At 42.3% G+C, this 21,991-nt stretch overlaps 2 protein-coding genes across 6 annotated transcripts; one reads left to right on the forward strand and one right to left on the reverse strand.

The window, feature by feature from the left end:
- Positions 1-889: 889 nt before the first annotated feature.
- On the forward strand, positions 890-9,826 carry zbtb22a (zinc finger and BTB domain containing 22a). Its single transcript, XM_074612857.1, has 4 exons — positions 890-1,302; positions 2,765-2,983; positions 3,486-4,257; positions 5,298-9,826. Exons 2-4 carry the CDS (start codon positions 2,777-2,779, stop codon positions 6,407-6,409), a joined length of 2,091 nt encoding a protein of 696 aa, XP_074468958.1. The 5' UTR covers positions 890-1,302; positions 2,765-2,776; the 3' UTR covers positions 6,410-9,826.
- Positions 9,748-19,326, reverse strand: mbpa (myelin basic protein a). Of its 5 annotated transcripts, XM_074612860.1 has the most exons (7): positions 19,058-19,326; positions 15,922-16,017; positions 15,417-15,443; positions 14,369-14,389; positions 12,031-12,114; positions 11,896-11,916; positions 9,748-10,432 (listed from the first exon to the last, which is right to left on the reverse strand). In XM_074612860.1, exons 1-6 carry the CDS (start codon positions 19,175-19,177, stop codon positions 11,914-11,916), a joined length of 351 nt encoding a protein of 116 aa, XP_074468961.1. In that variant the 5' UTR covers positions 19,178-19,326; the 3' UTR covers positions 9,748-10,432; positions 11,896-11,913. The 5 variants fall into 5 exon arrangements, with proteins under 5 accessions (XP_074468961.1, XP_074468959.1, XP_074468963.1 ...); XM_074612858.1 differs by lacking the exon at positions 11,896-11,916; XM_074612862.1 differs by lacking the exon at positions 14,369-14,389 and having other exon boundaries at positions 19,058-19,325.
- Positions 19,327-21,991: the final 2,665 nt, after the last annotated feature.

Genomic DNA, 21,991 nt, shown 5'->3' on the forward strand with positions numbered 1-21,991 from the left:
CCAAAGAAGAAGATCCGTCTCTTTCGGCTCCCAAACGGCTCTTCATTTTTACCACTTCTGTCTTTTTATAATTCAGCCAAATTTAGCTTTAGCTGTTTTGACCTATGATTAGTATGTGTGCACATATATCACTTAAAGGGACTGTTTGTAACTTTCAGAAATGCTTCTTAACAGCGACACCTGCGGCCGTTAAGTCAACGAAAGTCAGCGTCCTGTTGCTCGCGCTTGTGCTCGCTCTACATAGACATGAACGAGCATCACTCAAAACAGTGAGGCGACACACGTCAGCTAAAACCACAATATCACTCTGTATTTCAGCTGCTTGGCAGTAATGTTAGCTGACCAGACGAAGGTCTCTCCTTGAATCACTGCTGAGCCTAGTGTTGGCTTTTCCTGCCTCAGCCTCTAGGCTGAAGCAGGAAGAGAAATGTTATCGTCTCCCACTGCGCCCGCAGGGAGACACTGGCACCCGGTCGGAGACGATAACGTTTCTCGCTGCGGAGCCCCGTCACTTCACAAGACATGGGAAACCTCTGTTGGTCTGGAGGAGCTGCAGCATTTATTTCTGCACAAACGTCCACTGTAAGTTCACCAGATATTCTCAGAGCTACAAAGTCTTCTGCAGTGTGCAGTGTGTGCGCACGCACGTGAGGTGGAGCGAGCGCGGTGTGTGAGTGAAGGCAGGCAGGCGGTCTGAACAGCGTAGCCACACGCAAGCGCGCATATGCGAGCGCGCATGGGAAACCGACTCGGTAGATTTATACCTGTAAAAAGTTACAAACAGTCCCTTTAAAGAAAGAAAGAAAAAAAAGGGCTCTCGGACTGGAGCCGGCTCTTATCGTTCACTTAAAAGAGCCGGCTCTTTGAACCGACTCGTTCTCAACTTACACATCACTACTGTCAACATAATAACAGAGGATCAGTCAATATAACTTCCAATAATCAGCTTTTATAACTATTGATTAGATTCTCTCGCAGCTAAAGCCGCAGGTCTATGTAAGCCAGTGTGATGGCATTTCATAATAACTCAACTTTAACACCAAACACCCACTCATCACTCTGTGTGTGAGAGAGGAGAGATGATGTTATCATCAACCTGACTAGCATCATCAGCTAGCTCCGCCTGCGGGCTAGCTCTGTTAGCATCTGTTAGCATCTGTTAGCATCTGTTAGCGAGCTAGCTTCAGCTGTGTTTTGTTGTTTTGATGTTATTCTGTATCTGGAATCCACGAATAACAATGTTGTGCTTCAAATAGTCAGCGAGGCTCCATATGAGAGTAGAAAGAGCTCAACATATCAAAGGTAAAGTAACTAAGCTAATGCTAGCTGCTAGCTAGTTAGCAACACTTCATGTTAATAATAGTGTGTTTTAATAACAGCTGTTTACGTGAAAGGACATGTTTACTAAGTTATAGTACTTTACAGTGAAGGTGGCTAACATTAGCTAAGTTAGCTCCATGTGGTAGCTGATCATCAGGTGGAAGCTCATGTTAGCATGTTAGCATGTAGCTAACCAGTGACTGCTAACTAGTTAGCTACATGCTAACGCAGGAATGAGTGAATGCAGACCTTCAGCAGACTTTATGAGACATTAGACATGTTAACTAAGTTATACAACAGTATATAACAGTAAGGTAGCTAACAGACTTTATAGACTGCACATATGTACATATTACATTTATGTATTGATGGACTGTTCACACTAAGTTCACCCATTCACTCTGTACCTTCTACATCTCTATTGTTTTTATAATGTTTGTATACCTGTACCTCTCCTGTGTTTCACTGTGTTTGTGTTAACGCGTTGACTTTGACAGCCCTACTTCAGTGAGATGATTAGACAATAGTCATCAACACATACTGCTCTTAAAACTGTCTTTGATATAAGTTCCTTAAAATATAATCTGCCCACCAAAAAAATGTTTTAAATTGAAGTGTCACAGCAGAAAAAGAAAGTATAGTATAGATAAGTAACCTTAAAAACTAAAACACTAGGCCATATTCAGTACAGTATGCACATCTGTATAGAAGATAAAGCCTTCAAAAACAAAAATAGGTACTAAATAGTGTATACACCATTAGAAAAAATTTATTGAGTTTCACGTTTCAGTTTCAAGTTTATTTGTCATATGCATTTAAAAGTACAGTGTACAGTGAAATGCAATGAAATGCATTGAAATGCATTTTACCCAGGCTCTCTCTCAGCCCTTAAAATCTATAAATAGTACAGTTGATAAATACTACAATAAATAAGACAATACCTGAGAATAAAATGATAAAACAACCTAAAACATCCATAAAACAATCCACAGCTCTGCATTCATTTAGTGCTACTGTTCAGTAGTCTGACCGCCTGAGGTTAAAAACTGTCTCTGAGGTGAGCGGTCCGAGCTCTAATGCTCTGCAGGCACTTCCCTGAAGGGCGATAAGAGAAAAGTGTCTATGCTGAATGACTTGTGTCCTGCATGATACAAAGTGCTTTCTTCCTGCAGCGAGTGGTGTAAATGTCCTGTAACTGTGTTAACGGTGATCCAATAATTTTAGATGCTGTTTTCACTGTCCTCATCAGGAGTTTATGGTCATATGATGTAATGTTGCCAAACCATACCAGTATGCATCCAGTTAAGATGCTTTCTATTGTGGACCGGTAGAAGTTGATGAGGGTTTTTGTGGACATACCATGTTTCTTTAAACACCTGAGACACAAAGTATAAGAAACCAGTAACCACTTTTGCACTTTGTAATGTTTTATTCTTCTCCATAGTTTTGTGTGACCATGGATCCGACCTGCAGTGCTTCTGCTGCTCCGGCTGGTCTGACTGTCCAGGTGTGTTTCCCCGGTGCCCGTGCTGCTGTTTTGGACAATCTGAACCGCCAGCGAGAAGAGGGGCGTCTGTGTGACCTCTCCATCCAGGTGCAAGGGCAAGTGTTCAGGGCCCACCGCTGTGTGCTCGCTGCATCCTCGCCTTACTTTCATGACCAGGTAGGCCAGGCCACATCAGTGTGCAATATATTGTGTGTACAGATTCATTCATTTATGATAAGTAGGGCTGTCAATCGATTAGAAGATTTAATTGCAATTAATCGCATGATTGTCCACAGGTCAGAGGTCAAGGGACCACTTTGAAAATGGTCATGCCAGTTTTTCCTCTCCAAAATTTAGCGTATGTTTGGAGCGTTATTTAGCCTCCCTAGCGACAAGCTAGTATGACATGGTTGGTATCAATGGATTCATTAGGTTTTCTAGTTTCATATGATACCACTATCTTCACTATAGCTTTAAAACTGAGCCCGCTACAACCCAAAAACTGAGTGATGTGTTAATGCATTAGTGGTGAAGAAATTAGTGGTGTTCAAACAAATTTGTGTGAGCGTGTTATTATTGCGTTAACTTTGACAGCCCTAATAATAAGGTATTATTGTTTTCACTGTTTTCTGTCCAGATGCCTGAAACTCAGTATGTCTTTGTTTGTATCTCTCGACAGGTGTTGCTGAAGAACGTAACAACGGTTTCTCTACCCTCAGTTATGGACCCAGTGGCCTTTGAGAGTGTCCTGAGTTCTGCCTACACAGGCCAGCTGAGCATCGTGCATGATGACATCGTTAACTATGTCACTGTGGCCAGTTTCCTCCAGATGTGGCACATCGTGGACAAATGCACAGAGATCCTGAAGAGGCCCCGGCCCTCGCCAGAAGTCACCCCTGGAGAGGCCGCTGTAGCTCACCCTGGCACTGCATCTCGCCAGCAGTCCCCGAGCAGCACAGACTGCTTATATGTGGAAAGGGAGGGGAGAAGGAAGGAGAGGAAACCCGATGCCTTGCCTCCCTTAGCGACATGGAGACGTCCGCAGCAGTTCCCCAGATGGGGGCGACCGCGGCCCTCATCAGCCCAGCACTTAGCCGACTCTCAACTGGACACCCTCCCCGGCTACGCAGACAGTGATTACACCAACTGCGAGGAGGCGTGGGTATCAAGCCACGCCAAAACGAGCCACTTTGCCCATGATGGACCCGGCCACAATAGCCGGTACCACGGGGGGTTCCCTAGTGGTGAAGCATTAAAGCAGAAAGTCAGGTTTCAACAGCGGGGAGCGCCGGCGAGCACCGACAGACTGCTTGATAAGAATAGAGAGAGCGGGGACGGCGATGAGACACAAGAGAAGAGGAAGAAGGAGAAAAGAGAGATCGAGGCAGATGAGGGAGTCGGAGAGGCAGCGGTGGAGAAGAAGGGAGGCTTCGCACAAATGGGACACTGTGGTGAGATTCAAAAGACTCATTTCACTTTAAACACAAATATATCTGTCTAACAAAAACAATCGTATTTAGTGTAACCTATGAGCAACCACGCTCATAGCTGTATGTAGAACATTTTTGGGTTGATACCATTTGTTACACAGATTTGGACCATTTTTTACCACTCGAGAGTTGATCAAAATGATCAATAATCCCTCCAAAATACCACATTAAGACACCAAGACCTTGAGGAACATCGTAGAAAAAGCCATGCTGTGATTTGGGATCAAAAACTTTTGACATTTGGAGATTTCTGCAAGAATTGCATTTTTCTTGTTGCACTTCTGTTGTGTAAACTGCTCAGAACCCCCCTTATTGTCAATCTAGCTAGGAAAGCCATCCATCTTCTGAATGCTTTAGGTCTCTAGTTTGTGGTTGTAAAGTTTCATGAGGCTGTGATTATCCTAGAGGTCACCACAGGTCGTTTTATACAGTGAGGTCAAATTTAAAAAAATTGTCTCATTACATAACTGTTTATGGATCCCAGAATGCAGAAATATTCAAACATCATTTTTAGAATAGGCAAAAATAACATATTTATACTGAATGCAAAAACTGCATGAACTGCTGCTGCTGAAGGCTCAGGCCGTATCGCTGGGCCCGCTGGAGGGAAGGGAGGCACAGGAGAACCAGAACCAGGACATTGCGTTGCAGACTGTCAGACCCCGCTGCAGTAAAATGAGAGGTTTTCTAAAGGGACTCTGGTGCCCGGAAACAGCACCGCTTAAATCAACACAAAATGAAAGTTCTCTGTAGTAACTTTAATAAAATAATCAAAAATTTGCAAATAGTTCCTTAATAAATTGGTTTAAAGTTGATTTAAATCAGGAATTGTATTAAAAAGTAAACATCATCAGTCCCTGTGAGCTTTCGATACTAACAAGCCCATTTAGGCCAGTACCACCAAAACAGTATTGAGATGTTCTTCTACGCTGGGTCACGTATTACTTGTCCTCGTACTGTGCATTGATTTGATTCGACTTTGTTTTACATTTCTTCTGCAGACTTCCACCCAATTTCACATGAGAATATAGGACAAGCCACGGGGAAGGCGAATGCGGAGGAGATCAAGGAAAAAGTGCAGAGAAATCTGGTAGGAAGAGATCCCTCCCCAGACCTGCCCGGTGTTCATGCTTGCCAAACGGGGGAAGGAGTTCCGGGCTCCGCCTGCCCAGGTTCAGCCCGGCTGCAGTGGCAGACGGGTCCCTGGTCTCAACAAGAGCAGAGGCCGCAGGACGGAGAGGGTGGCAGCTGCAGTAAAGACGAGGATGAAGATGATGAAGAGGAGGATGTGGATTTTGAATGTTTCACAGAAGGGACATTTAGCAGAGGCACATATGATGAGATCGAAGATGGCACAGGACAGGTTTCCCAAAGGCCTTTAGTACCCGTGTCTCCTGACTTCACCATGGCGGGGTCAGAGGTGAACTGGCCCTCCACCAGCGTGGGACAGGGTAGCTCATTGACCCCCACCTCAAGCCGCCATTTGTCTCCATCCTCCGCTACATTTCCGCCACCCCCTTCACCCCCGACTCCGTCTTCGTCCTCCTCAGTGTCCCTCGCCGGTGCCCCCTACACAGGCAAAGTCCACTTCTGCCACTGCGGCAAAGCCTACACACTGAAGAGTATGCGTGACCGGCACGTGAAGATGCAGCACCTCAATCTACGGCCCTTTGGCTGTCCTGTTTGCACAAAGTCCTTCAAGATGAAGCACCATCTAACCAAGCACCTTAAGACTCACGGAGGGCTGCGGCCCTATGAGTGCGGCCTGTGTGGGAAGAAAGTCATTTGGAGAGACAGCTTCCTCAGGCATCAGGCCCGATGCGAGAGACTCGCCTCCAGCTCCTCAGCGAACAGCAACAACGCGAGCGCAGCTGCAGCGGATATGGACGACAGCTTCAGTTATGGATTTGAAGACGGGGAGGCTTTTCTCGCAACGGGAGGACAGGTGAAAGTCGAGGCGGTGGATTTTCACGGGGAGATGGAGGACGGGATGCGTGGCCTGTTGGGCAGTGTGTCTGGGATTGTGGATGAGCTAAGAACTCAGTCACAAAACTTGGACACCAATAGTCACGTTTTTAAAGAGGAGGCGAGTGAGAGCTTTAGCGGAAATTAAATGTTTGATAAATACATACAAGAAGGTCAATGAATTACATGATGACTTTAAAAGCCTACGGACACAAATATCATTGAAGGCTTCTTTGAGCAGCTGCTTTTTGTTTTATCCTTTTTATGTGGATTCTTTTCATGTCATCGATATTTTGAAAAAAAAAAGGAACAGTCACATGCTTCATTCAAGTGATCCTTTTTAATTTGTGCAGTGCCACGTAGCCTCAGTTCTTGTTTAGTGATGCTGTAAACTGTACATCTGTGTGGTGAATGTACTTCTTGAGCCCGATTTAAAGTCAATTTGCATTTTGCACATAAATTATTTGCCATTGAGCTGCATTAGAAAATAAATACAAGAGTATAAAAATACTTTTGTGCCATAGTGATGTCTCTTCACACTATATTAGGGATGCACCGATAACACTTTTTTTCAGACCGAGTACAAGTACTTACATTTGGGTACTCGCCGATACCGAGTACCGATACGAGTACTTCTCTGTGCCAAAAAACCCTCGTTAACAGCCAGTCTGTGGCGATGTCGGCAACCCACCTGACCCGTCTTGAAACACGGACCAAGGAGTCTAATGCACGGGCGAGTCAGAGGGTGCAAGCAAAACCCCGCAGCGCAATGAAAGTGTGGGCCGGCGCGCGCTGGCTGAGGTGGGATCCCGGCCCAGCAGGGTCGGGCGCACCACCGTAAAGTGGTATCGGTGCCGTTGTATCGGAGCCGTTTAGCGAGTACGAGTACATGAGCACAGTATCGGACCAGATACCCGATACTGGTATCGGTATCGGTGCATCCCTACACTATATAAAGGAAAGAAGTCAGTTTTGACTCATACAGCACCAGAACACTGTGGCTCATTTCAGAAGGGTTCCATTGCAGCACAACGGTCGAGCACCAGAGGTCTCTCTTGCTCAACGCTGCAGCATCTCGTTCCTGTGATCCAGTTGTGCGAAAGATCTTCCCTGTGTTTAAAAGAAAGCATCCTCCATTAATTTCATTAAAGACCCAGAGTGTGTTAAAGACGATGAACCAGTGAATGGGACTGTCATTTAATGTATTCAGGAGCATTCAGGGGTGGAAACCCATAGAGATTTCCATTTCAATGGCAAACATGAGGTTGTGACCAATCAAAGAGTGTAACAGTACAAAGAGGAACAACGGTATTACATACTGTATGACACTGTATACGTCGCCAGTTAAATTAGGACACAGTATAGGGAGTTTTGTTTAAATGTGAGTTGAATGAATGCTTAAATCACATTGAAGTTTATGTATTTTGGGTGGAGCATTTGAGCTTGTATCTTATATCAGAAAATTATTTTTGAGATTTTAATACATCTGTGGGCATATTTCCTCATCCTCGACATACTCTGTGGCCAGAATCAGGGTAAAGACAAACCAGGCAGGCTCAGGGTACATGTAGCTGAATGTGAATGCTATAATACGTCAAACACAGGAAAATTGCCTTTGTGTGATGTGGATTTTGGGCCACTGAGCCAATTATCGCAGGAACACTGCATGCAGGAGAGACGGAGCTCTTTGCTAATTGTGGTCTTAGGGGCAGTTGTCCTTGAAAAGTTCTATCTCAGCATTATTTCTAATGATGTGAAACATTGTTTTCCCACCTCTGAGTATCACCCTTGTTTAGTGTTCATTTAGAACAAAATGTACAGCTTGATGTAGTTGAGATATTGTTTTTCTTTTCAGTCCGTAGAACACTTTGATACTGGGATTACTGTCTGAGATGGATGATTGGCCTCCAGAGGATGTCTCAAGGGTGTGTGGGAGTCTTCATGTAGGGATCACGGGTTGAGTTAGGGGGTAATACAGTATGTACTTTTATTTTTTCCCTCTTCAGTTATCCAGCTGCTCAGTAAACCTTCAAGCTGGTTACGTGAGGTTGCAGTCTCTGCTATCGTCATGGTTACAAACACCAGGGTACCATTTATAGGGTCAAACCTGCACAAAGAGACGGCACTTTTTTAATTATTTCTTATAATATTAAAGGTTCCTGTGTAATGTCTATCCACATGCTCCATGACACTCAGGTGTGTCAGGGCCTTAACCTGCGTAACGGCAGCAACAGAAAGTTTGCTGATCCAGTGGGGAGTCGAGGCCGTCCCCCCACAATCAGACCCATCGGTCTCAAAACACACACGGACCATGGATGTATTACAAGCCCTCGCCAAAGAACGTATATTACCAGGAAGTGAAAGTCAATCGGTCGTTCCATTGTAACATCAGCGCCCAGCAGCAAATCTACGCTTTGGCCATTTTGGATTCAAAGTGACAAAAACGTCCGCCTAAAAGTGCCGTACAAAAGTAAAACAAAATTATTTCTATTCTATTGTCATATTCTACCGAAATGGCCCGTGTTGAACAATAAAAATATGATAAATATAATAAGCATTTTCAGTCCAAAATGGCGGCAGCAGCTGTTGTCAAAAAGACATGGGAGTTTCGTCTCTTTGCTTCGATACTCGCGGCTGTACTTCTTCGTCCTCTCTCGTGTTGGACTGAGGGCAGACTGGACGCTACAATGACTCACTATCGTCTATCGAGGTACAAACAAGTGGTATTACAAAACAGGACGGGCTGGTAGGCATAAATTTCCAGTGTTTCTAGTCTTTATGCTAAGCTAAGCTAACCTCCTCCTGGCTCCAGCTACATATTGACCAAACGGACGTGAGACTGGTATCTCCTCAACTCTCTGCAAGTAAACAAATAATCTCCCAAAATGTTCAACTATTTCTTTCTCATTCTGTTTTGGCTACTAAAATCCCTGAAAAATGCTATAATAAAGACAACAGAATTGTCAGATTTTAAAACATTTAATAACTGAGAGAAGGCGTAACATGTTTATTTCCAGTTAGGCTGAACATTAAAAGGAAACATAATTCCTGTAGCACCACATCAGCAAAAAAAACAACCCAAAATCATCTTTACAGTTCTTTTGACTATTCCGTTAAAGTGAACATGCGAACAGAGCTTGTGAGTGGCAACGTCATTTATTATGAACAAAATGAAATCGACAAATTATGCGTCAGAACATTTGAAATCAACATACTGTCCTTCAGTTCTCCTCATACCATCTGGGGTGCTTCTGCCTTAAACCTTTGAACCACTTACTATCTGACCATCAGATAAAACAAACCGTTGTCTGTCTTCTCAGTGAAACACAAAGAACATTAAAACTTCAAACTTAATTTAAGGTGCAAACATAACTCACGATAAATGAGATCGATGCAGAAGCGACGATGTAGAAAAGAGAGCAGGCCAGTTGTTTTTAGGACATTCTTTAGTTTAGTAACAGTGCATTTGAAAAGGGCATTTTATTGTTTTTTTTGACTGACATCAAACTGTACATGTTTATTAATTACACTTAAACATAATGAAACAAAAACTGTTACATTAAAACACTATTAGCAGGTTTCCAGTTCTGTTTTCAAAAACATACGTTTCACTCGAGCACAAACAGGACCACCCTCCGTCTAGATTTCACATATGAAACAAAACTTTGTTTGGCGCGTGAGTCGCGTTTCTAGAAAAAGCGGCGTGAGACACAAAGCGTCACTCGTGTACAAAATGCAGATGACGGGAAGACAAATAGAAAAACAAACATCTGCCATGAACAAACCTCAGACAGCAGACACTATAGCACCATCAGGACAACATACTATGGGTGATTTTTACAGTGAGATATTTTTACTAAAAGCATGACTGAATCGCTTCTGAACAGCTAGACAAGATATCCGTAGAAGTAGGATTAAAACAAAAAACAGGCACAGTGACCGCCTACATCCCTGGAGAGTGGATTTTATACTCTGTCAATGTCACTGTGTGAACATACAGGCTTGTGTTAGTGGGTTAACATCTTCTTGAGGTTGTGAATCCGCCACTCGCTGATCTGTTTCCCCTCCTTCGTCTTGTCCCGTCGGCGTCGGATCTGTGATCTGGTCCTCGGCGGAGAGCTTAGAAGATGGTGCTCCAGCGTTTAGGGGGTGCACGGGACTTGGTTTCTCCCTGGAGAGAAGAAAGAGGAGGGTGATGAGGTGGCTGAGAAAAACATGTAGTTTTTTATCCCCAGAGATGGCATCAAAGATCTGGGGTGATGTAGTTTTCAGTTAAAGAGGACCTATTATACTCATTTTCAGGTGCATGCTTGTATTTTGGGTTTCTACAAGAACATGTTTACATGCTTTAATGTTCAAAAAACACTTTACTTTTCTCATAGCGGCTGTGCTGCAGCACCTCTTTTCATTCTCTGTCTGAAACGCTCTGTTTGAGCTCCTGCCTCGCCAACTCCCCACCCCTCCAATAAGCCCAGTCTGCTCTGATTGGTCAGCTTGCACCACTCTGATGTGATTGGTCAGCCGAACCAAACTCTTCGGACACCGCTCCAGCTCTGCTTTAACTAGCTTTGTTTGAGGGCGTGCCAAACTAGCCGCTACGCTGTTACAGTATTATGCAAATGTGTTAAGGCTGGCCCACACTAGAAGAGTTTTCAAATCTTAACAGATGTTTAAAAATGTGAGAGAGCCCACACAAAACGACTTGTTATAATAAATGTATCCATTTCTGAGCTCCATCTTACTACTACTTTATGCTTCACGTTTTGCATTAGCTCGTGCATTAGCCGCGGCCTCCATGATGGCAGTTGTTATCCTTCCTTCTTCAATCAGCTTGGTTCTCAATTGGCTATCGTTCTTTCCCACGTGACTGCGTCATCGGCTATCCTCGGGGTTAACCACGCACAACAGGATATCCCATTGTAAATATTGAACATGTTTAATATTTACGATTTGAAATCAGAGCGGCCAGGATGGACTTTTGAGCCGATCGGGGATGTAAAAAACACTGTAATATTTAGAACTATCAAAAAATCGGGGTTTTGTTGACGATTGTCAAGAGGGGGGAATCAGGCCCAAAATCGGCTTGATTCTCCTGTAGTGTGTACCCGGCATTACTTGGTGACATCACAACATTACGGAAGAAAAGGCAGGACTTCAAGCGAGGTGTTTCAGGCAGTTCAGGAGCATTGTTTCTGTGGGGGAGAGTAACTTCCTTTGGCGTGGTCTTTGTAACTTTCCAGACCTTTTATATGCACAAAAAAACTACATAACACACTAAAGGAAAGTGGCAAAATCACAGAACGAATAATAGGTCCTCTTTAAAACCGTCCTGAACGTTCATGAAATATTTGATTGTCGAATACTTCACATTTATTGGGATTCAAGGAGATCATCCACACTGAAAATAAACCCTCAAAAGAGTCGAGGTAGATGACATTTGCAGAAAAATAATCAATGAATAATGTGTGTGAGGAATGTAACAGCTGGGTTTACATGTTGGGGTCACTGTAATAATGAAAATGTTTCTCTTAAAGCTCGTTAGTTCATTATGCTGCTGTGAAAGCGTGTTGATGAATGAAACTGAAATGGTGAATCGTTTTGCTGTATTTATATATTTATGTATTTATTACTCACTGATCTCTGGTGAGAGCATCACTGTTGCATTTGGGCAAACACAGACAGGAGACAGTGTTTATTTAAGCCCAGTTTAACAGGTATAAAGAGGGAATGTTTGAGTGAAACAAGGAGGTGAACGTGCGGTAAGCTCACCAGGTTGAAGATCCTGGACAGTGTGCTTTGGTCTTTGCGTCTCCTGACCGGCGACTTTGTGCTCTCGGCACGCGGCGACGAAGCCTAGAAAAAGATGCTCTTTAAGCACAGACCTGAAACCAAGGCCTGAGAGAGAGACGCTGGCTGCTCTGTCATTGTCTGACCTTTAACCAGACGTTTAACTCATTTTACATTGATGGCCTTTTTCTCTTTACGAGATGAGACACATTTTACCTCAGAGCATCAGAGATGTCCCACTACTTTAACAAAACGCCAAAAACAATTTTTTTAAATGTTATAGAGGGCAAAAATCATTGCTGTTGGACAAAAAACACATATCCACAAATAATGAGTCTTTCAAAAATGAAGAAAAACGTTTGCACTTTTTGCACATATATCTCTTTGTTTACCATCCATCCTCTTTAATGCATTAGGGTCGACCTTTTGACCTTTTGACCTTTTGATATTTGGACCTATGTTGAGTTTTCAATGTACTTTGCTACAAGCTGAATTTCCCTTTTGGACAATAAAAGTGGAATTCTTTTGGTAATTATTAGGGCTGTCAAAGTTAACGCGATAACGCTTTAACGCAAATTTGTTTTAACGCCACTAATTTCTTTAACGCATTAACACAACTTACGATTTTGAAGTTGTAGTGGGCTCAGTTTTAAAGCTAGAAGATACTGGCATCATATGAAACTAGACAACCTAATGAATCCATTGGTACCAACCATGTCATGCTATCTTGTCGCAAAAGGAGGCTAAATAACGCTCCAAACTTACGCTAAATTTTGGCGAGGAAAAACTGTCATGGCCATTTTCAAAGGGGTCCCTTGACCTCTGACCTCAAGATATGAGGATGAAAATGGGTTCTATGGGTACCCACGAGTCTCCCCTTTACAGACATGACCACTTTATGATAATCACATGCAGTTTGGGGCAAGTCATAGTCAAGTCAGCACACTGACACTCTGACAGCTGTTGTTGCCTGTTGGGCTGCAGTTTGCCATGTTATGATTTGAGCGTATTTTTTTATGCTAAATGCAGTACCTGTGAGGGTTTCTGGACAATATCTGTCATTGTTTTGTGTTGTTAATTGATTTCCAGTAATAAATATATACATACATTTGCATAATGCAGCATATTTGTCCACTCCCATGTTGATAAGAGTATTAAATACTCGACAAAAATCTCCCTTTAAGGTACATTTTGAACGGATAATAATCACGATTAACTATAGACAATCATTCGATTAATCAAGATTAAATATTTTAATCGATTGACAGCCCTAGTAATTATATAACTTTTAGAACAGGCTATAAAGGTCTAAAGGTCGTCAAATTGTTTCAATATAAAACCCTAATTTCACTTGTAAGCCGAAGGGGAAAAACAACCAAATTGCAGGTATGTGGTTTCTCTGCAACAGCAGCAGCAGTGTGATGTGGAAGAAACAAGCTCTTCGATCTGTTATTGTGAGAGAATAATACGTCCGAGACGTGGGGGGGAAAAAAACATGATTATGTGACAGGACCAGATAACAGCAACCTTCAGGGGAAAGGAAATGGATGACAAGGACAAGGTCCGCGTTGAACTGACTCACACGGACGACACAATCACCGTCAAATGACACACACACATACGAAACGGCTGTCCAGGGTCACCTGACAGATGTGGAGAGACACAAAGAAAGTGGGTGGCCGAAATAGATGGGTCGGTGAATCATCTCTGGCACAGAGGGGATGGAGGTGTTACAGAGAACTAGAGGCGTGGAAGAGGAGGAGGAAGAGGAGGAGGAGGAGGAAGGTGATGCAGGCCAAGAGATCCTAAGAGAACATGTTTACCGGTTGTGGTTCATAAATAGTCGAGCAGTTTCAAAGTCATCCAGAAGCAGCGAGTCGCTCTGGATTGAAGCAAAGAAGAATTTATTGAAATGTCATGAATTTACCAATAAGTTGATGTGTCAGAAATTAACAGCTGACTGATCAAAAAGTGAATGAAAGTGAGTTTCTGTGGTGTCCGATAAGAGTGAGCTTTCAGCTACAGTATGTAGATGCTGGTGATGAATCAGCTTTTGAATACGTCTCGATTCCACGTGCTCAGATATAAAAGATATTTCTCTTCAAGGAGGAAAAAGCAGTGAAACACACACGGTGAGAAAGAGACGGGACGAGCGTGAAGGTTAGGTCACACAGGTGCGCTGCAGACAAAGGAGGAGGAGCTCTCTACAGACGGATTTAAAGGGGATCATTGCACACACACACACACACACACACGGATAGCGGTGCATTCAGTAGTGGGGCTTTTGTTTGATTCAAGAGGGGAACTTTGTGTGACGTACCAAGCCCAAGACGTCTATCCACTGGACATGTAAAAGAAACAAGACAGTGACATGATGATGAGATGAGATGAGATACAGTGAGTAGTGGCACCTGCGTCCACCTCAACACATCTGAGAATCATCCCGTTAAAGATAGTAGATGGAGAGCTTAGCAGTGATGTGGTGGTAAATTAGTAAAAGTAAAAGATGGATCATATCCGCTGATGATAAACACTCAATCCAGCCGACTCACTCTCTGGAGTCGACCAGCGGTCCCCAACATTTTTTGTTTTGTGAACCCTTAAAATGAAGCATGTGTGGTTGCACAAAAGAGTGACTTTGCCCGTAACACCTTCCCCTTTTTGTGGGCAGAAAAGGTAAAAGGTCCTGACGCTCAGTGTAAAACATGCATTTACATCCTAAAGGTTTATGTCAGTCAACAGTAGCTATACATAGAACATAACGAACAGCGGTCTTTATTCTATGTCACTTGACTTCCTCCTTTGCTTCCGTCACAACTATAACGACTACTAGAGGTTGGTGTCGTATTCCTGTATTCGTATCTGTGATCAACCATGTGAATAGATGATAATGGCCTTCTGAACCTACTAGTAGGTATAGCATGCCCCTTCTAACTCATATCTATGAGGCTGATAACCGCTAACTCCCATTTCAATCGGATGATAACATCCAAAGCGAGTGTTACCATTAAAGTTGATGTTCCCTACTGGATGAATCACTGGAAAAATGAAGCATTATAAAAAAAATGCGACATTCCTACGAGTATTAGTGCAGTTTATCAGTTGTCTGAAGTGTTTTCGGGTCAGATCCAGCGGGGCACGAGGCTAGCGGCCTGCGTTATGAAAATGGATATAGAATAAAACGCTCAAAAAATAAAAAAACGCAGTTGAAATTTGACGTTGAGAAATATGAGGGAGAACAATACAGCCAAGGAGGTCACGTCTAAAGTGATCAGATGTAAATAATCAGTGCATCTCTGCATCTTCGCCCTGCAGCTACACCTCTGGGATGACCAACAAAACAGATATTGTGAAAAAATGAGACTCACCCTGGATTTAGGACGAGGAGAGGAAACCTGAGAGACACCAAGCAACAACAACAACAACAGAATGACTGATTGCACAGGGCAGGAAAAACAATGTTTTAAACAAATGATTGAGCCGATGGAACTTCCCCCAATTCCTGTTGTTTTATCGGTATGTAAATGAAGGAGTCATGCAGCTCTGTAATCAGTGGGGGAGCTGAGGGAGGCAGCAGTTTAGCTTTGAAACGCTGCCGCACTATTGATGCCAAGAGTGAGAGAGCCGAAGGAAATCGAAACAAGACACTGACAGTTCAACACTCCACACAGGAGAAAGTGGAGGAAATTGGTTTGCTTTGTGTTTTGGCTCATGCAACTCCTGGCCGTCTCAGAGTAACACATCAAAGCTCCAAAAACTGTTTTCAATAAAACTCAGGATGTTAGCATGAAAAAAACAACTTAATGTAAACAGTTATAGTTATGTAATATATGATATGATGTGTACAATATGACACCATTTAAAGAAACTTACCATGCTCCTAAAGAAATGCACCACAGCATTCTCATTGGTCCGGCGGCGAGCGGAGGACTGCTGGGGTGAGGCGGCCAGGTGACCTCGGAACGACCCCTGTGAGGATCAACAGAGGTCAAGTAACTGCATCTGTGTACATGGTATGGTTTATACCATGTAAACATATATATATATATATGCATATTTATTACACGGCGTTGTTTAATACTCGATTCTGATTGGTTAATCACGGCGTTCTTCGGTCTGCTATTTCTTTATAACAGACCAATGCTATGTATAGCAGACCGTTGCTATGTATAGCAGACCGTTGCTATGGACGCACCTCCGATGTCGGGCTCTGGCGGACCATTTATGGGTCAAATTATTGATTTCTTCAGTAAGTAGCCGGGTAATAAGCAGGATAATGTACAGCTAGTGGGTCATTGTTGTGAAAGAATCCCCTTCAGGGCGATGCCGCACCCCGACGCGGAACGGAGGATTCTCTCTTTCACAACAATGACCGGCTGTACATAATCCCTTACATATATACAGGGCCGGTTTAAGGCATAGGCCATATAGGCAGTCACCAAGGGTGCCACCTTCTGGGGGGCACTGGTCGCCTTCAAAAAATAATTAAAGAAAAGTATTAATAATAATAGTGATTTAAAGAAAAACAATGCCGGTGGGCGCCCTTTCCTCATTTTCAGCTTTGAGGTTACAAATGAACAAATAAATAAATAAAGAAAGAACCTCTGTAACTTTCTTTCTCACACTGTTTCATCTGCCCGGCCGCACTTATTTGTTAATAAAAGTGTAAATTGTAGTGAAACCAACTAAACACTTATAATCCAACAATATCAGGAACCAATTATTTATTTATATTATAATATAATACAGTTATTTATGAAAATAAAAATCTAAATTTTGTCTTAAAACCGTTGTGATGTCTGATGTGTGTTGCGGTTTACAGAGCTAGGGTTAGGGTTCTTGGGGGTTGAACCCTAGGGCTATATATATATATATATATATGTATATATATATATATACATATATATATATATATATACACATGATGGATGTAGCTTGGCATGAGACAACAGACACCTCCTAATGATATAATTACAGTCATTATAGTAGTTTCAAGGCCCTCCTGGGCGTCAAGTCTCACAATGTAAAGGGAAGGACTATTACCATGTTCGACAATAGGAAATGTGCAAAATTGAATCAATTAGAGGCAATTAAAATACTAAAAGCTAACAGCGTGAAGCATTTACAGTACGAGAGGGAAGCACTTCACGCTTCACCCATGGGTGCCTGAAGGATGGTGTAGCCGGCTCCAGCGTGATTTCTTATCAGATGTAGCTGTCTGACACACTGTCGCACTATAACTCAACCTCCAGAACAATCTCACACATCTGGCTGTGCAGCCGGACAACAAAATGTCAGAAAGATACACTAATGTCTCTTTATCCTAATTCATGTGTATTTTCTGTCTCTACGTTGCATCAATGTCTATGATATACTATGATAACGGCTTTCTTTTGGCATATAAGGGAAAAGATCAGAGCACAAAATCCTGCTGAATCTTGAACCTGAAAGAGGTTTTGTTGGAGGTTTTCTATCTGCAGCTCAGAGCCAGGCTGACATTACAAACTAAATCCACCTGCACCGTGGTGGTGGTGGTGCATCTACTGTAGATTTACCGCAGGCTATGTGGGTATTCACATTATTTCTTTAACTTGTACTGTGTAACTTTACCACCTAGTTGGAAGAGTAAAAACAACAGCACATGCCAGCGGAGATGTGGAGCGATAATGAAAGAAGTTAAACTCAGATAAAAGTTTAGAAAATTGTTTAAGCTTTGAGAAACATATTCCGGTTGATAATGATGGTATTCCGGAAAATAATGATATTATAGTAATTTTATTATGTATATATAGTTAATAGGGATGCACCGATCCGACTTTTTCAGTCTTGATACCGATACCGAGTACCGATCCGATACCAGTGTTTAGTGATTTTATGTGTAAGACAACATCAGGCTGGACTTTAACACTGATTTCTTAACTTTGTAAAACAAAATGTAACAATTAAATACATAGATATAAATTTATTGAATTTATATATATATATATATATATATTAAATAATAAGTCGTACACCAGCAACTTTCAAAACTTAAAAAGGAATTCAAATTCCAGCATATAATGTATATAAATATAGAATTTAATTGAATTGAATAATTCGGCACCATTGTCACCGATACCCGATCCAGCTATTTGGGTCAGTATCGGCCGATATCTGATCCGGTTATCGGTGCATCACTACAAAATATAATATGTTCAATTCTGTTGGTGCAGCAGCGCGTCTGTATCACTAACGCTTCTCCTTAAATTCAGAATCTAAACAATTACAGACACTTCAACATTTTGGTCCCAGTCGACAGCTCAGATAGAAACATTTTCATGATTTAAAAGTTTGGTTGTGCAAAAAGAAATAAAACTTCTATCTGAGCATGAAAAAAAATCATAAAATCATGTAGCATCTTGCTTCTCTGAAAAGTCTAGTGCGGGTCAGGGGTAGAATTCTGCCGTAATATTAAAACGCCGGCCCCAAATGAGAGAATCGCCATTCCCAATCTCAGTTAAGGAGTGCCTGGTCGGTTCGCTTCTTTTAAGCAGCTTCTGTCAAAAATCCCAAACTGAGAAATATACATTAACTGGTGAGAGTGTGAAGTTAATTTGTGTTTATTATTTTCTATAAAAAAAAAACATCTCTTGAAAGTCTTCTGGACGTTGAAGGACATGAGAAATATACTGTCCACTGCAAACCCAGATTTAGATTTGTTTTGTGTGTATTCCTCAATGGGTTGAGAACATCAACAGGCAACAGACGATGCATTATTGAAGTGGGTTGAGAACATCAACCCACTTCAATAATGCATCGTCGCAAAGCGGAAAAACTGGGCTGTTATTCCTAAAACAATCCTTATGATTGGTAAATCAGATGATCAGGTAATAATTATATGGAGGAACTGAAATTCTTGAGTCTGGCATGAGGACATTTGAGATTTTTCTAACTTTAAGTTAAAGTTTTAAGAGGCTTCAACTGGAAAGAAAAGCCCTTGAACTATCCCTCTAGATGCATGGATGCTCACCTTGCTCCTTTTCTTTTTGTCTCCTCCAAAGAACTTGGTAATCTGATCCATGAGACCGGGGGTCTTCTTTTTCCTCCCGAGCCCGAATGTGCTCTGCCCTGAGGTGCTCGCTGTAGCCATGCTAGTCTAGTTGCTGAGGTTGGGTTGGGTTGACCTTTCTCTGTCCACTAAGTAGTCCTCTTCTTAACAAGTCCACAGTCCACAGTGCCAACACCCGTCTCTGCTGCTCCTTCAGGATGGTTTGCTGGTTGTCTGACGTGCAAGAGGGGCCGTCTTTGAAGGTGTCGTTCCCATCGGCCGCGGTGCACCATGGGACATTGGGAGTTGTCAGGTGGAGGGGGGGTGGCTGCAGCGGCGGCGGTGAGGTCCGTGGCTCTGATCTGGCTCGGCTCCAGGCATTCTTCGGAGCTTCAGTGGCTGTGTCAGTCACTGCCGCCCTCCGCATGGGCACGGCCATTGTTCCTCTCCCCATCTGCTTCACCCCGGGCCGCAGGGACAACAAGGGTTATCTCTGAGTCTGCACTCACACCCTGATGCAAAGCGGCCCGCAGCACTGTGAGGCCCATTGTTGAATGGGCCTCATATATCCTCTCAATGGACGGTGTTTAAATTGGATGTACAGTCACCCAGATTAACATATGGAGAGACAAGACAAGAAAAAGCTTGTTGTGTGAAAACCTGTGAACGCGAGCCAAGTATCTGTGTCCGCACAGTAATAAAATAAACTCATGGTGACTTTGCATGTTTTGATTTTCTGAATGTTTGTGTTTTTATTGAAGCTAGGGCTGTCAATCGATCAAAATATTGGATCGTGATTAATCGCAAATTAATCGCAAATTTTTTATCTGTTCAAAATGTACCTTAAAGGGAGATTTGTCAGGTATTTAATACTCTTATCAACATGGGATTGGACAAATCTCCTTCCCCAAAAATCCTTTTTAACAGGGAAAAAAATGGAAGATCCCTCTTCTATATGAATATTTCTGCATACTGGGGTTCCTAAACAATCTTGGAATTACATAAATTGGGCATCACTGTAAAGCTGAGACTCTTGTGGATCCAATGAGCCCAACTGTATTGATGTGTGATGATGTTAGTCCCCATAGGAGACATTTCATTGTAGTGAGACCATATTTTGACCTCACTGTATAAAACGACATGTGGTGACCTCTAGGATAATCACAGCCTCATGAAACTTTACAGCCACAAACTAGAGACCTAGAGCATTCAGAGGATGGATGGCTTTCCTAGGTAGATTGACTATAAGGAGGTTTCTGAGCAGTTTACACAACAGAAGTGCTCGCCATACAATTGTCGGAAAATACAATTTTTGCAGAAATCTCCAAATGTCAAAAGATTTTGATACCAAATCACAGCATGGCTTTTTCTATGGTGTTCCTCAAGGTCCTGGTGTCTTAATGTGGTATTTTGGAGGGATTATTGATCATTTTTATCAAGTCTCGAATGGTAAAAAATGGCCATCATGTTCTTCCATAATATCGTTCCAAGCCCTTATACACTCTAAACTTTCAAAATCTGAATAGACGCCTAACCAAAACACAGTGTTTATTTCTGATTTATGACTAGAACAACTTGACACACAGTGCTGCGCTGCATCTCAAATTAATCTTCAGGTTCTCAGCTTTCAGATGACGTACACCACTTCTATGTGACATCTACTGTTGACCTGCTAAAGACCCCCTGTCGCCCCTAAAAAAAGACACAGAAATGTGTGTTTCTTAGGGTTAAAGGTCAACATAATTTAATCCAAAACCTGAAATAGGCAAAATGAGTGAAGATTGCTCAGAATAATGGAAAGTTTGAACATTTGCTGAGCAAACTTTATGTGTTTAAAAGTCCAGAACAAGTGAGTAAGAGGACCTTGAGTGAAGATTGTTTTGTAAACTGCTCTTTCCAAGGTGACGCAGGTTTCTGTCATTGTCAGTGTTCCATGCATAGAATGTCTGGCCTCCCATTGTCAAGGGGGAAAGTGTCTTAGTTCCTTGTAGGAAATCCAACCAGAGTGTTCTGTGTTCACCTTGAAAATAGGGGGTTTGTGCAGTCGAGGGATCTCAACGCACTCCACAGTAACTTTAGATTTATTTTGCCATCGTACGACGTCTCAACACTGCAAGCAGTCCTGGATGTGTTGTTTCACCCGCAGCGGCTGCAGCAGCCAGCGAACAAAGCCGGATCTGTTGCAGGGTTAGTTGTGTTATAAAACACCCATGCAGCATCAGAATATTAATATTTTAGAACAGATGACTTGTTGTTATGGCTGCTTGTTATTTTGAGTCAGAAAGTAACTTTTAGAGATCAAAAACAAAACTGTGTTGCAACAGATGGATCATGTCACAAAACGTATGACAAATGAAAGCAGTCTTCAGAAATAAGTTTTTATTCTGTTATCCTGCTGCTTTTATGATGAAGCACAAATAAGCATAATAACTAGAGAAAATCAAAGGTTTTAGACATTTGAGTGTCAACAAAACAGTCAGAGGTGTATTGAACTAAAATAACAATTATATTTTCCCAAAATGCTAATTTCAATGAATAGATGTGGCATAATTTCGATATAACCAGCCGATTAGACAGTTTTCAGGGTATTAAATAAGCGTTATCAGTTGCTAGAAGCCCCATAGATGTGGGTCAGTAGGGGCCTACTACAGCCACTAGTAGGTTTTATCATCTATTCACATGGTAGATCATCGAAAGAAGGTATAAAAGAACACGACAGTGACCTCTAGTGACTGTAGTGATTATGACAGGAGCAGAAGCAGAAGCGGAAGTCAGGTGCGGTAGTGTAGACAGCATGAAAGGTGAACTGGAGTTAGCATCCTGTGTGAAACCAACAATGTGTAGTTGTCTTTGTGTTCGGAATTATTTTAACCAAAAACACAATGATTTTCCCAAAACTGAACTTTTTTTTTTTTT

Source organism: Sebastes fasciatus, chromosome 17 (assembly GCF_043250625.1).
Source record: "Sebastes fasciatus isolate fSebFas1 chromosome 17, fSebFas1.pri, whole genome shotgun sequence".
In the NCBI taxonomy this organism is placed as follows: Eukaryota; Metazoa; Chordata; class Actinopteri; order Perciformes; family Sebastidae; genus Sebastes; species Sebastes fasciatus.

Excerpts from the sequence above, each read along its gene's own strand:
- zbtb22a (XM_074612857.1), top strand. The coding sequence starts at position 2,777 with ATGGATCCGACCTGCAGTGCTTCTGCTGCTCCGGCTGGTCTGACTGTC. Across the intron at positions 2,984-3,485 it reads CGCCTTACTTTCATGACCAG|GTGTTGCTGAAGAACGTAAC; the intron begins GTAGGCCAGGCC and ends ATCTCTCGACAG. Across the intron at positions 4,258-5,297 it reads CGCACAAATGGGACACTGTG|ACTTCCACCCAATTTCACAT; the intron begins GTGAGATTCAAA and ends TTTCTTCTGCAG.
- mbpa (XM_074612858.1), bottom strand. The coding sequence starts at position 19,177 with ATGGCTACAGCGAGCACCTCAGGGCAGAGCACATTCGGGCTCGGGAGG. Across the intron at positions 16,018-19,057 it reads ACAAAAAGAAAAGGAGCAAG|GGGTCGTTCCGAGGTCACCT; the intron begins GTGAGCATCCAT and ends TGATCCTCACAG. Across the intron at positions 15,444-15,921 it reads TGCATTTCTTTAGGAGCATG|GTTTCCTCTCCTCGTCCTAA; the intron begins GTAAGTTTCTTT and ends GGTGTCTCTCAG.